We start from the raw sequence: 15,081 nt of genomic DNA, 5'->3' as shown, positions 1-15,081 counted from the left end.
AGAAGTCTCTATTTGTATTGCATTGATAAATCTGCATTTCTTTCAGTGTGATTCAGGATTCAATGTATTTTATCCTGGATAAATACTACAATCATCTTTACAAAAACAGGAAAAATATTTTCTTAAAAGTATTTTGCAAGACTGAAAAATCATCCAGGTAATGGTGCAAAGATCAAATACCACAACCCAACTTTTACTTGTTTCCAAAGGTCTGGTCCTTAAGACTTAGAAGAGGGATCAGCAAACTACTGTCCCTAGATAGCTAGTTTTATTGAAACAGAACACATCCAATCATTTACATATTGTCTACGGTTGCTTTCATGCTATAATGGCAGATTTGACTAGCTGCAACAGATTATATAGCCTAAATATTTACCATATGCCCTTTATAGAAAGTCTGCCAACACCCAATTTTAAAAAAATCTCCCAGAAGGAAATTACAGACATCTTAATAGGTGGCATGAAGCCTCTATGCCTCTCTTTGGGCATAAAGATTGGTCCCTATATGCCTTACTTCTCAGTACCCAAGTTTTATCCATTCTGCCAAATGACTCACTCTACAACTCACTTCACCAAAATAATAAATGCTAAACATTGTCAGGACATTAAGTTCAAATTTGAGGGGAAATACTAACTCCAAATAAAATACTTTTTCACCTCACCAAATTAACTTCTTATAAAGCAACTACTACTAGTACAGTATCCAGACTAACCGAAGAAAAGTATCAGTTAATTGCTAGTTTGCCCATTTCTCCAGTCTTTAAAGAAAACCACATTAAAGATGCATTAAGGCTGAATTTGACAACAAATTCCTTACTGAAAAGGCACTCTCATATCTAAAATGTCATTACAAGGGAACCGTCCTACACTGCTGGTGGGAATGTCAATCGGTACAACCACTATGGAGGACAGTATGGAGGTTCCTTAAAAAACTAGAGTTACCACATGATCCAGGAATCCCACTCCTGGGCATATATCCAAAGAAAACTGTAATTCAAAAAGATACATGGGGCTTCCCTGGTGGCGCAGTGGTTGAGAGTCCGCCTGCCGATGCAGGGGACGTGGGTTCGTGCCCCGGTCTGGGAAGATCCCACATGCCACGGAGCGGCTGGGCCCGTGAGCCATGGCTGCTGAGTCTGCGCATCCGGAGCCTGTGCTCCGCAACGGGAGAGGCTACAACAGTGAGGGGCCCATGTACTGAAAAAAATTTAAAAAATAAATAAATAAATAAAAGATACATGTACCCCAATGTTCATTGCAGCACTATTTACAATAGCCAGGACACAGAAGCAACCTAAACAAAGGAATGGATAAAGATGTGGTAGGGACTTCCCTCGTGGTGCAGCGGATAAGAATCCGCCTGCCAATGCAGGGAACATGGGTTCAATACCTGGTGCGGGAAGATCCCACATGCCGCAGAGCAACTAAGCCCGAGCGCCACAACTACTGAAGCCCGCAAGCCTAGAGCCTGTACTCCACAACGAGAAGCCACTGCATGGAGAAGTCCGCGCACCGCAATTAAAAGTAGCCCCTGCTTGCCGCAACTAGAGAAAGCCCGCGTGCAGCAACTAAGACCCAACGTAGCCAAAAATAAATAAAAAATTAAATCTTAAAGAAAAATAGATGTTGTGTATATATATACAATGGAATTATTACTCAGCCATAAAAAAGGATGAAATAGTGCCGTCTGCAGCGACATGGATGGACCTAGAGATTGTCATACTGAGTTAAGTAAAAAATATGATACTGCTTATATGTGGAATCTAAAAAAATGGTGCAAATGAACCTATCTGCAAAACAGAAATAGAGTCACAGATGTAGAAAACAAACTTATGGTTACCAAGGGGCGGGGGGCTGTTGGGAGGAATAAACTGGGAGATTGGGATTGACATATACATACTATATATAAAATAGATAATAAAAACCTACTGTATATGTATAGAACAGGGAACTCTACTCAATACTCTGTAATAACCTATATTGGAATAGAATCTAAAGAACAGTAGATATACGTATAACTGATTCATTTTGCTATACAGCAGAAACACAACATTGTTAATCAACAATACTCCAATAAAAATTAATTTAAAAAACAAAATGTCATTACAGAATCACAAACCTCTTAACACAAAAGTTGATACCTAAATCTAATTTTCTCAAGTCATCAATGTCACTCAGACCTAATGAGCTTATTCCATGATCTAGTGTCCATTTAAGAAGGGTAAACAGCTTTTAAAAAGTCATATTCCTCTCATCACGATCTCCAGCCCATTATCTGTTCATCTTTAGCATCCCAGAAAAAGGAAGAAACCTTAAGAGAAATGGAGTTAGCAAGTCAAACCCCAGCTTTGAATTATTTCCACAAATCACATGAAATGATGTCATTGTTGGAGGCAAATCTATTTTTAAAAGTTTGAAGCACTGAAGCCCATCTTTGTAATTAGTTCACAAGAATATGATTTACCACTAAAGTTTGATGATTACATTTCAGAAAACTGATTTTACTTTATCTTTAAGGTGAGGTTTACCAAATTATCAAGCTTAGTTCATAACTGAGCATAATGTCAAATAAATGAAGCGGAGATGAAACAGTTCAGTTATAGTTCACTGTGAGAACTCAACCAGATGTTTCACACCATACACAACCATTTAGAACAGTTTCTGCCTGTTTAATCTAACATAATTTTTTAAAATATGTACTACATGCTACTGGGAGTTCCTGTTGAATAACATGGTGTTAACAGTAGTGATTAAACAGCTAAAATTTATGGAACACCTACTATGTACTCAGGATATACACCAAGTGTTAGTGATTCTCTTCATCCTTACAGTAACTGTACAGAATAAACATCCCAAGAAGCTGACTCTCTGGATTAAGATCACAGCTCACATAAAAGGCAAAACCAGAATTCAAATCCAGGTGTAACTACTTCCACCACACTGCATGTCAATACATTAGAATCGGGCTTCCCTGCTGGCACAGTGGCTGAGAATCCACCTGCCAATGCAGGGGACACAGGTTCGAGCCCTGGTCCGGGAAGATCCCACATGCCGCAGAGCAACTAAGCCCGTGCGCCACAACTACTGAGCCTGTACTCTAGAGCCCATGAGCCACAACTACTGAGCCTGCGTGCTGCAACTACTGAAACCCACGCGCCAAGAGCCCGTGCTCCGCAACAATAAATCACAGCAATGAGAAGTCCATGCACCACAATGAAGAGTAGCCGTCTCTCTCCACAACTAGCGAAAGCCCACGCGCAGCAACGAAGACCCAACACAGCCAAAAATAAATTCATAAAAAAAAATACATTAGAATCACCATTTTTTTAAGCTAATGACATCAATGTGCAAATTTGGAAACTACTACAACATGGGGTCTTATGTATACCAAGAGTTACGACATTGCTGCATTAAACATGCTACAGTAATGTCCTAACACACCTAATGATCTGACACAAATTTCAATCACTGTTTCAGATTAGGTTTCTACAAAACAAGTATTACAAATGGATAAGGTACAGTGAAACGTACAGGATAAGTTAAATGTCAGCAAATGATTAACTGCACAAGTTATGCCTCACAAGTATACAAGACAATTACAAAACCTTTTAAAGTAGGTGATGACTCAATTACACATATTCTCAAGCCCTTAACTACTAACTTTTCAGGTCTATGTGTTAGATAGCACCCAGAATTATATATTAAAATAATCAAAGCTCTCTTGGGAGCGCCATCATTTTTCTAAATTCTAGCATTCAGCCCTAAGGCAGGAAATTAACATTAAATAACAAAGTAGGATCAAAACTTCTCTGCAGCACTTGGAGGTTTTAGGGATTTTACTATTGCTTGAAATGCTCTGCTCACTCATTCCTCAACAGCGAAGTAAGGATTATAACCTCCAGAAACACGACTGTGCAAAAGAAAAGTCACAATATCCACCTCTCACAATTGGTGATACTCTATTATTTAAAAGCCTAGCAATATATCCTTAAGTTTATAAGCCAAAATAAAAATCTCACTTCGAAGAAAAATTTCACAAGTGCCTTTTCTAATCCAAGTATCTGAATTCTAATAAAAGCACATTTTAATAAAACATCTTTCACAAACTTTTGGAGTAAAAGATTATGGATCATCCCAGTAGAATCTGATGTCAGGTTAAGGTCAATTATATTTTGGGGAGGGTCAATAAGTTATTTAAGACATTATTATTTAAACTTCTTCCTAAATAAGTTTAAAATGTTTATATAATCATGTTCTAACATCATTACATATAAACACTAGCAAAAGGAACTAAAAATGTTTAGATACCAAGCCCTTCAACATACTGAACTGTAATTAAGGTAAACCTAATATTATCAAGTCGATCTGAGTATTTTTAGATTAACACTTCTACATTTTAACTTTAATAAAAATTATTTATGGAAATAAGTTATTCTAACCCTTAATATAAAACAAGATACAATTTTGGAAATGCTATTTTAAACCCATTACCGTAAGAATTTTGCTCATTAAAAAAAAGAAAAAAAAAAAGGCTGGGAAGACAAGAGAGTAGTAAAAAGGAAGGATCGCAAAGGAGGAAACACTAAAAAGCTTTTCAGCCTGACATATATTCACTACCCTTAGCTGCAGCAATAGTTTCACAAGTCAAAGGTTATCAAATTATATGCTTTAAATATGTAGTTTATGCCAATTTATACCACAATAAAGTGGTTGTAAAAAAGAATTTGCTGCAGAGAAACTGAGTTTGAAGCAATTAAAAGTAGTAAATTTTTTTTTCAGGCCTCTATGTCCTGGGTTTGGCAATTTCACACTAAATGTACAATGTAACTAGTTTCTATACTACTTGTGGGCTCCCTTTCAAACAATACAGTTCAAACTCTACCAGCTGCCCGTATTTCAACAGCAACTTAAAATTATGCTAAGCTTTAACCATTCTATCAAAATACATTTGTATGCCTCCACCCACTCAGTAGCCAAACTAGTTAAGGCTATAATGTAACACATAATCACACTGTTGTGTCTTGCCACACTAAACACATTCAATGACAATGTGTGAATGCACAGTAAACAATAACTGCTGATAAAGAGTTAAGGCAAAAAAGAAAAAAAATTATCTGAATAGAAAGCAGAAAATGCCAAAAAATTAAAAATTCCAGAATATTTTCTGAAAGCTATTTAGAAAACACATTAAATTAGATTTCAAATGTAAACCACTTTTCTCAGATCCCTTCTAGCTTGTGTTAGCAAATACAATTTGCATCTGATAGATTTTATTAACCCATAAACGAAATAGTGAAATCTAAGAGTCCCCAAAACATTCAATATGATACTGACAGCGCTTTGTGAAAGCATACTTTCAGGTTCTCTTGTGGCTAATGCTACATTTTACTTTAAGTGACTGGACTGACTGTGGCATCTTGTATAATAAAAGCTGATTTTAAATGATAACTTTAAGATATATTTAATACTTTGTTACCACTCTAAGCCACCCTCCGTAAGTTTTGTGGGGTTGAAATTGTGTTTTATTTAAATTTCCCCAACACCACCAGTCTCAGTGTAAACCAAAAAAATCTGGCTTCTGGTGGAAGCTGGGAAACTTGGGTAGGATTACTGAAAGGGAAACAGCAAAAACACTGAAGCCTTCTGAGAAAACACAATTTAAAAATCTTGAGGATTACCTCAATCAGACATAAAACCGAAAACATTTTTGCTCTAAGATTATGCTCTTTACAATCAGAATATATTTAAACATGGGAGTGGGATGGAGGAAGCTAAAGTAAATGTGGATAAACAAAATCAGAAAAATCAAAAATACAAAAAAAAAAGAGCAAAATTACTCTTCCAGTGAGCAGTAAACAGAAATGATTCTAAAATTAATGTGCAAATGAAAAATAAAGTGGTTAACATTCATTTAATAAACTTGTTAAGCAATTGATAATAAAAAAGCTATTTTCCATAGCTTGCTTTCTCTAAACTCAAAAGGTAATCACCATCTTTAATAAAGTTTAACTTTGTTTTAATAAGTGAATAAACCACATTATGTTTACAGACCAATACCTTTAACACTACAGAGAACGACAATATTCTGAAAATCCAGTTTATTTTTCATGTTGTGGACAGATCCAGTCAGTGTGATCAGTTTTTCTGCATGTGTAATAATTTATCAAAATAAGTTTTCCCACAAGACTCTTTTCCATCAACTCTGAAAATCCTGGTCTGACAACATACCCAAATAAAGCTCTTGAAAATCACCTCTTAAAATTTGGAAGAAAATGTGGCAAGTCTTTGCTGTAACATTTACTGAACTACAAATGGCTAAAGAGCAATTTATGTTTTAAAAGGTGACTAGTACAATAGTTGAGTTCAGGAAATTAATGTTTTAGTGCACTTTGCTCCAGTTTTAGCCAACATGCTACATTGTCCTTTTTTTGCAGGGGGGAGGGGTGAGAGTGGGGGGAGCCGCACAAAGTGGACTTGAGGATTTCCACTGTACGAAAAAGATATGACTCTGCAAGCAAAACAGTGTAAGCTGCCTTTTTTCTTAAGACCTGGACATTTTAAGACAGAAGCTTTGCAAAACATTACACAATTTTTTTATTATTAAATGAGAAAATCTCATTTGTTACATCGTCACATTGCTAGTCAGAGAAATGCTGCAGTGATGAAGAAAGTCAATGTTGGATCAACCAGAGTCCTCATTTCTACAACATTCATTTAACAAAGAAATAATGTTCAACACAGCCCAACACAACATTCTTGGTTTTCTTCATATTGAAGTTCCCCAAAAAAATCATCTTCTAATGGGGTATTTTACTACATAAATTATAGTTCTTCATTTTTACAATTCACCCCAAACTGTATGAGAGATGTATCACACTAAAATTTCTAAAGCTGTTAGGAAATCCTTCACACATCGTCGTCATCTGATGTGTCACTGCTACTTGTCTCTGTGTCATCATTCTCAATAGTGGGTTTGAAAGTGCTGTTTTTCCAGGGTCCAAACTTGAAGTCACAGATCAGGCCATTTTTCAAAATACCATTTTTCCTCAGACCGTTCTTCTGTAACTAAAATGTCAACAAAAATAAATGGAATAAATAAACTATTCTCCAAGAGTTACTACAAATTAAGAATGCTCTAATAATCAAATGTACCCATGAATGCAATAAAGGTAATAAAACTCCATAGATTATGATATCATTTTTGAAAAACTAGTTAGATATAGGTAATTGATCCAACCAATATAACAAAGTATTTCCTATGAATAAATCACTACCTTTGGGAGAACTGCATTTATAACTTACCAAACCACTATTAAAAATATATATATATATATATGTATATGTATATGTATATGTATATGTATATATGTATATGGTGTATAGTACTAGTCTAGTGAAAAGATTTTGGATCCAGACAGGGTATGTGTGAATTCTAAGTCTGTCACTTGTTAAGGAATTAACCTTCCCAAATTTTCATTTCCTTAATGAGAACTGTAATAAGTATCTTCAGGCACTGCCTACAATATAATCAGCAACCATTAAGCTACAGCTGTTATTTTTATTATTCTGACCTAACTAGGCTATTAACATACCCCACAATCCGCTTTACTCATACTCTGCAGAATAACCAGAATACAAAGTACTCCAGTAAGTAATGAGTATTCAAATAAGGTAAGTACAAGGTAACAAAATCAAACAGAGGCCTTTGCTTAACCACAGAGATTAAGATATTGAAAAAAATAATAAGTTATTTCTGAAAATCAGAACTGAAGGGTTAGTATGGTAAGTATGGTATAAGTAAGAAAAATGTCTGAGACTCTGGTAAGTTTTATCAAAATGAGAAATACAAATTTCTGTAAGACCAAATCCAGTTATATAATAAGTTAATATTTGGAACTATCTATAGGTATCATAGTCTAGATGGCTTTTTTAAGTCATAAGGATAGGGTAAGATCCAAACCCAAAGGGCAACTTACATCACAGCTAATTTTGCTACAGACCTTGATAACTAGAAATAACAAGTCTAGAGTCTTATTAGCTCTCAATTTTCCTTTTTCCCTCCCTATTTAGCTACCTCCCTTTACTTTGAACAAATGACCTCACCACCAACTTTACTAAGAAAAACAAAAGCCATGTTCTCAGTGTTCTCAGTCTCTGCCGTTCTCAGACACTGTGATGGTTACAAATACGCCTCATCTCTCTCTTAAAGGTACACCTTTCTAATCCCTCAAAGTTCTATCCTTGCTTCACATGATTTATCACCCAGTGCCACCTAATCTTTCCACAGCTTAAAATCAACTGTGGACAATTATGATAAAAACCAAATCTGATCTTTATCTCTGATTTCTCTAAATGCCTGAACCCTCCCCCCACCCAGGGGGTGGGGGTGCGTGGGGGGGAAATACACACGCACACACACACGTCTATTTTACATATACATGTATTTATATAAAATACATAGAATTATACATATACATACGTGTGTGTGTGTATATATATATATATATACAGTCTCCTAAAACCAGCTCCTCCTCCTCCATTCCTGTCTATAATAATGATATAATTATCAGTTCATAAGTTGAAATTTCAAAATCCTGCTGATTCTATTTCAGATCTCAGTCTCATCAAGACCACATTTTACTGTCATTTCTCTACTTCAGGCCCTCATTTACCCCTTCCCTAATTATTACAATATATTCCCAACTAACCATCCTGATCCTAGTCTTCACAATTACACTTCCAATATACCTTACACTATACCTGTACTTCCACGTGTACAAATGGTTTCACATACCTAAAAATACCTCAAAAGGTTTCCTATAATAAAACACAATCTATACTCCTGACATGGCATACAAAAACCTTAATATGACCACAATGTGTTTTTTCAACCTTATATCACAGTTATAGGCACAGGCTATGAAGTCAGCCAGACTTGGGCTCAACTTCCAACTCCACTAATGATATACACTGTACAGACCTAGAGAAAGTTACCCAACCACTATGAGGCAATTAAGTTGTGTCGTCTACACAGCAGGACTAATGATATTACCGACTTCATACAAATACTACAAAAATGCACTTAGCACAATTACCTAGAGAGTATTAAGAGCTCACATGACGTTACTCACAATTAGAGAGGCCACGTTAATTTATCATTCAAACTAGGGCACTTTTGAGAATGAGTAAACATGTGCCATTAACAAATACAGTGGGATTAACATGCATAAACTGGGACTCTCCAAGGCAAACTAGGACTTAGACTCACCCTACTTATTACTGTTATCAAGATCTTTCATTAAAATCTTTCTACCCCATGCTCCAGCCACTCTGAACCCCAGCATACCCTGAACTCTTACTTTTGCCTTTGTTCACTCCCTACACCAGGAATGTCATTCCCTCATCTTACCTGACAAAGGCCAATTCAAACCCAACTCAGTTATGCCTTTTCAGATCACTGCAACTGGCGTTGACCTCTAGATTAATTAATTAATGTAAATTCTACGTGGGCAAAAATTTTTGTTTTCCCAGCACTCTAGAATAGGACCTCAAGAAACATTTGATGAATTTGCATGACACTCTCTCTCTCTCCTGTCCTCACCTTAAATATTTTGAAAACTGCTATACCACATTCTGCTTTATGTGGGAATCTACCTGTCTTCATTAAACTGCAGCACTATGAAGGAGCTCATCTCTATAAACTCTAAAATCTTGGGCATAGTGAACACTTAAATGTTTGCAGAATTTGAGGAGAATAAAACTCAGATTAAACTAAGATTCTCAACTGTTACCAGATACAATATGAATACTTTTATAAACAGCATCAGGCCCCAATGGTTTTTTAGGCATCTAAATGTCAAATGACATGTCATCATTAACATAAATATACCCATGTCTTTATCTTTAGTTTTTTAAAAAATGGACATTATACTTACAGGCCATTGCTCTCCAACCCACAGTATGCACAAATTTTTTATATCAGTTAATTATTTTATTATCAATAGGGTTTTATCTACCTGCCCCAGTCATAACAGGGTTTTAAAGCCAATTATCTTGGTCAGGCAATATTATGTTTTCCTTGACTACTACCTTATGGTAATGGTATTAAGTGGTTTTTCTTGATGCCTTTCTTCAGATTCAAAACAAATCCTTCAAAGAGATACACAAAATGGCAAACCCACACAATGGGCTACTACTCACGAAACATGGGTGAGTTTCAAAAGCATGAAAGCAACCAGATCCAGGACTATAACAATAATATGGTTCAATTAGTAAAACACTGTGTAACTTGGGAGATTGGGATTGACATATACACACTACTATATATAAAATAGATAACTAATAATGACCTACTGTATAGCACAGGGAACTCTTCTCAATATTCTGTAATGACCTATATGGGAAAAGAATCTAAAAAAGAGTGGATATATGTGTATGTATAGCTGATTCACTTTGCTGTACAGCAGAAACTAACACAACACTGTAAATCAACTATACTCAAATAAAAATTAATGTAAAAAAAAAGGTATCCAGGAAAAAAAATTGTGGAAAGGCAAAACTATAGGGACAGAAAGCAAATAATCAGTGTCTGCCAGGGGCTGGAGCTGGGAGTGAAAGAACTAAATGCAAAGAGGGACAATGTGGAACTTTTGGGGATCATAGTCATACAGCTATATACATTTGTCAAAACTCACCCAACTGCACACCTAATGTGAACTTCTTGTTTGTAAATTGGACAATATAATAAACATAACAAAAAAAATCCTTCAGAAGTATTACCCATCATCAGCTTGTGAAAAATAACATGGTTCACTAACTTCTGAATAAAAAATTTACATTAACTGGGAAGGAAGAAATATGAAAGTGGAAAAGAAGTAAAATTATCTGTTTACAGACAACATGATCTTATATGTAAAAAACCTAAAAATTCTATTTAAAAACCTGTGAGAACTAACACATGTAGCAAAGTTGCAGGACATAAAACCAATACATAAAAATCAGCTGCATTTCTGTAACAATGAACAATCCAAAAACTAAATTAAGAAAACAATTCTTAAAAAAAGAAAACAATTTTATTTATAATAGCATTAAAAAGAAAAAATACTTATTCTTAATTATAAGGAATAAACTTAACCAAGGAGGTAAAAGACTTCTACACTGACAACTACAAAACACTGCTGAAAGACATTTAAAATACATTAACAAACATCCCATACTCACGGATTAGAAGACTTAGCATTGTTAAGATGCAAATATTACCACAAACAATCTACAGATTCAATGTAATCCCTATCAAATCTCACAGGTATTTTTTTGCGGAAACAGAAAAACCCATCCTAAAGCTCTTCTAAAAGCTCAAGGGATTCCAGAATAGCCAAAACACTCTTTTGAAAAGAAGAGCAAAGTTGGAAGTTTCATACTTGCTGATTTCAAACATATTACAGAACTTCCCTGGTGGCACAGTGGTTAAGAATCCGCCTGCCAATGCAGGGGACACGGGTTTGAGCCATGGTCTGGGAAGATCCCACATGCCGCAGAGCAACTAAGCCCGTGCGCCACAACTGAGCCTGCGCTTTAGAGCCTGCAAGCCACAACTGCTGAACCCACGCACCACAACTACTGAAGCCAGCACACCTAGAGCCCATGCTCCACAACAAAAGAAGCCACCGCAGTGAGAAGCCAGCGCACCCCACCAAAGAGTAGCCCCCTCTAGCCACAACTAGAGAAAGCCCACGCGCAGCAACAAGACCCAATGCAGGCAAAAATAAATAAATTTATTTAAAAAAAAAAAAAAGAAAAAGGTCCTGGCTTTCCCAGGGTCCTGAATTTAGCTGAACTCAACACTAAACATAGCCTCCTCCATCCTTTAAAACAAAAAACAAACCCAAAAAAACCATATTACAGAGCTGCAGCAATCCAAACAATGTGGCACTGGCATAAAAACAGAACTGAAGGGACTTCCCTGGTAGCACAGTGGTTGAGAATCTGCCTGCCAATGCAGGGGACACGGGTTCGAGCCCTGGTCAGGAAAGATCCCACATGCCATGGAGCAACTAAACTTGTGCACCGCAACTACTGAGCCTGCACTCTAGAGCCAGTGAGCCACAACTACTGAGCCCATGTGCTGCAACTACTGAAGTCCGCACACCTAGAACCCGTGCTCCACAAGAGAAGCCACCGCCATGAGAAGCCCGTGCACCACAACGAAGAGTAACCCCGCTCACTGAAACTAGAGAAAGCCTATGTGAAGCAACGAAGACCCAACACAGCCAAAATTAAAAATAAATAAATAAATTTATAGGGAAAAAAAACCCACCACAAAAACAGAACTGAAGACCAATGAATAGCAAGCCCAGAAACAAACCCCTGCATATACAAATGATTTTTAACAAGGGTGCCAAGACCATTCAATACAGAAAGCACAGTCTTTTTCAACAAATGGTGTTGGGAAAAAAATATGAGAAATGAGAGGGAAGAGAGCACCACTGGTGGGAATGTAAAATGGTGTGGCTACTACAGAAAAACAGTAGGACAGCTTTTCAAAAAGTTAATAATAGATAACCATATGATGCAGCAATTCTACTTCTGGGTAAATACCTGAAAGAATTAAAAACAGGGACTCTACAGATATCGATAGAGTCTACAGCTATCTATAGACTACCTATCTATCTATAGATATAAAAGCTGCTGTGAACATGGGTGTATAGGTATCTATCTATAGGTAGATAGATATAGATAGATACAGATACCTATACACCCATGTTCACAGCAGCATTATTTATAATAGCCAAAGGTGGAAGCAATCCAAGTGTCCATCAATGAATGAATAAACAAAATGTGGTACATACACATATAATGGATTATTGTGTCTTAAAAAAAAGGATATTCTGATTGACCCATGCTACAACATGGATGATCTCAAAGACATTCTGCTAAGTGAAATAAGCCAGTCACAAAAGGACAAATACGGCATGATTCCACTTATATGAGGAACCCAGACAAATTCACAGAGACAGAAAGTAGAGTGGTGGTTTCCCAGGGTTGGGGGAGCAGAGAATGAAGTTATCGTTTAATGGGTACAGAGTTTCACTTTTACAAAATGAAAAGAGCTCTGGAGGTGAGTGGTGGTAATGGCTGCATAAAAATGTCAATGTACCTTAATGCCACAAAACTGTACACTTAAAAATAGTTGAAATCGTAAATTTTACGTTATGCGTATTTTGCCACAAATTTTTAATTAGGACGATGAAGTCTATTTTATTATGAAGTAAATGTAACTAATTTCCTCAAAGATTTCATTCAAAACATTTAAGAAGTGTTTTGAAGATTATAATATAAATTATAATATCTCCGTATAGAAAATCACTTCTGCATGACCAGAACTATTTTAAAAAACTATAATGGATTTGAAAAAGAAAAATCTCAACTCCCTGACACTCTACTGTACATTTTCTAAGGAATATTCTTTCAAAACGGCAACTATTAAGACATTAAAAAAAGATGTTCTAGAATATAAAATATTCCTGTGCAAAGGATAAAAAAATGAAGCTACATTTGGCAAAGCTACTGCTGCTACTTCTTATCCCCAAGTCATTTTTTAAATACCTGAAAAGTGACAAATCAGACATATTCTTTACACTAATTCCTAAGCACTGCAGATCCATGGATTTAAAGAAGTCAGCATTGCAGACCTATTTAAAAGAAAGGCAAATCTGACCTACAGTGTGATGTTTAACAAATTCCTAAATAAAACTGTAAAACTTTCTTTCTCCCCACCCCCCCCAAAATGCTTAGTTATATGTTGTTCTGATTAAGGAAGGGCAATTTTTAAAGTAAACTTATATGATTCAGCTCTTCTTACCTGTTCACTAATAACCTGGAATTCTCTCATTTCATCCTCAGTTAAGGGAGCACATGTTTCATCATTTTCACTGTCTTCTTGCCAGCCCATCTCCTTTAACAATCTGGAAAGGGGGGAAAGAATAAATTTAATTTAGAACTTAACCCAAGTAAGATAATTCCTTTGACACTGTGAGCAAGAAAACATGATCCATTTTATTGGGTTAGCCAAAAGGTTCGTTCAGTTTTTTTTCTGTAAGATGGCTCTAGTAGCGCTTAGTTGTCTTTAACTTCTTTTGAAACAATTTTGTTAGACTGTATTGTAACAGCTGTCATATTCAACATGCATTTTAAAAAAAGCTTATCAAAATTGGTGAATTTTTGTGTAGCCATTTTAACAGTGAAGATGGAACAAAGAACATGTTTGGCATATTATGCTGTATTATTTCACGAAAGAGAAAAACGCAACTGAAAAGCACAAAAAGATTTGTGCAGTGTATGGAGAAGGTGCTGTGACTGATCAAACGTGTCAAAAGAGGTTTGAGAAGTGTCGTGCTGGAGATTTCTCGCTGGACGATGCTCCATGGTGAAGGAGACCAGTTGAAGTCAATAGCGATCAAATCGAGACACTGAGAACAATCAACGTTATACCATGCGGGAGATAGCCAACATACTCAAAATATCTAAATCAAGCGCTGGAAATCATTTGCACCAGCGTGGTTATGTTACTCGCTTTGATGTTTGGGTTCCACGTAAGTTAAGCGGAAGAAAAAAACCCCTCTTGACCATATTTCCACATGCGATTCTCTACTTAATAATTAACAACGAAAACATTCCGTCTTTAAAACAAATTGTGACGGGCGATGAAAAGTAGATACCGTACAGCAATGTGTAATGGAAGAGATCGGACAAGCAAAATGAACCACCACCAACCACACCAAACGCCAGTCTTCATCCAAAGAAGGTGATGTTGTGTAGTTGGTGGGATCGGAAGGGCGTCCTCTATTATGAGCTCCTTCCGAAAAACCAAACGATTAATTCCAACAAGTACTGCTCCCAATTAGACCAACTGAAAACGGCACTCGACAAAAAGCATCCAGAATTAGTCAACAGAAAATGCATAATCTTCCATCAGGATAACGTAAGACCACGTGTTTCTTTGCTGACCAGGCAAAAACTGTTACAGCTTGGCTGGGAAGTTCTGATTCATCAGCCATATTCACCAGACATTGCAGCTTCAGA

At 36.3% G+C, this 15,081-nt stretch overlaps 1 protein-coding gene across 3 annotated transcripts in view; it reads right to left on the bottom strand.

The window, feature by feature from the left end:
- Positions 1-6,083: 6,083 nt before the first annotated feature.
- Positions 6,084-15,081, bottom strand: part of GPBP1 (GC-rich promoter binding protein 1) — a 72,412-nt gene continuing 63,414 nt past the window's right edge. For all 3 annotated transcript variants that reach the window (XM_060295786.1, XM_030843616.3, XM_030843630.3), the window contains 2 exons: positions 13,862-13,964; positions 6,084-7,065 (listed from right to left, as the gene is read on the bottom strand). In XM_060295786.1, coding sequence (XP_060151769.1) covers positions 6,907-7,065; positions 13,862-13,964 — 262 coding nt within the window. In that variant the 3' untranslated portion in view covers positions 6,084-6,906. The remainder of the gene's footprint in view (positions 7,066-13,861; positions 13,965-15,081) is intronic.

The sequence above is a fragment of the Globicephala melas genome, chromosome 3 (assembly GCF_963455315.2).
Source record: "Globicephala melas chromosome 3, mGloMel1.2, whole genome shotgun sequence".
NCBI classification, from domain to species: Eukaryota; Metazoa; Chordata; class Mammalia; order Artiodactyla; family Delphinidae; genus Globicephala; species Globicephala melas.
The sequence above is the reverse complement of the archived record's forward strand: the minus strand, read 5'-3'. Positions and strand labels throughout refer to the sequence as shown.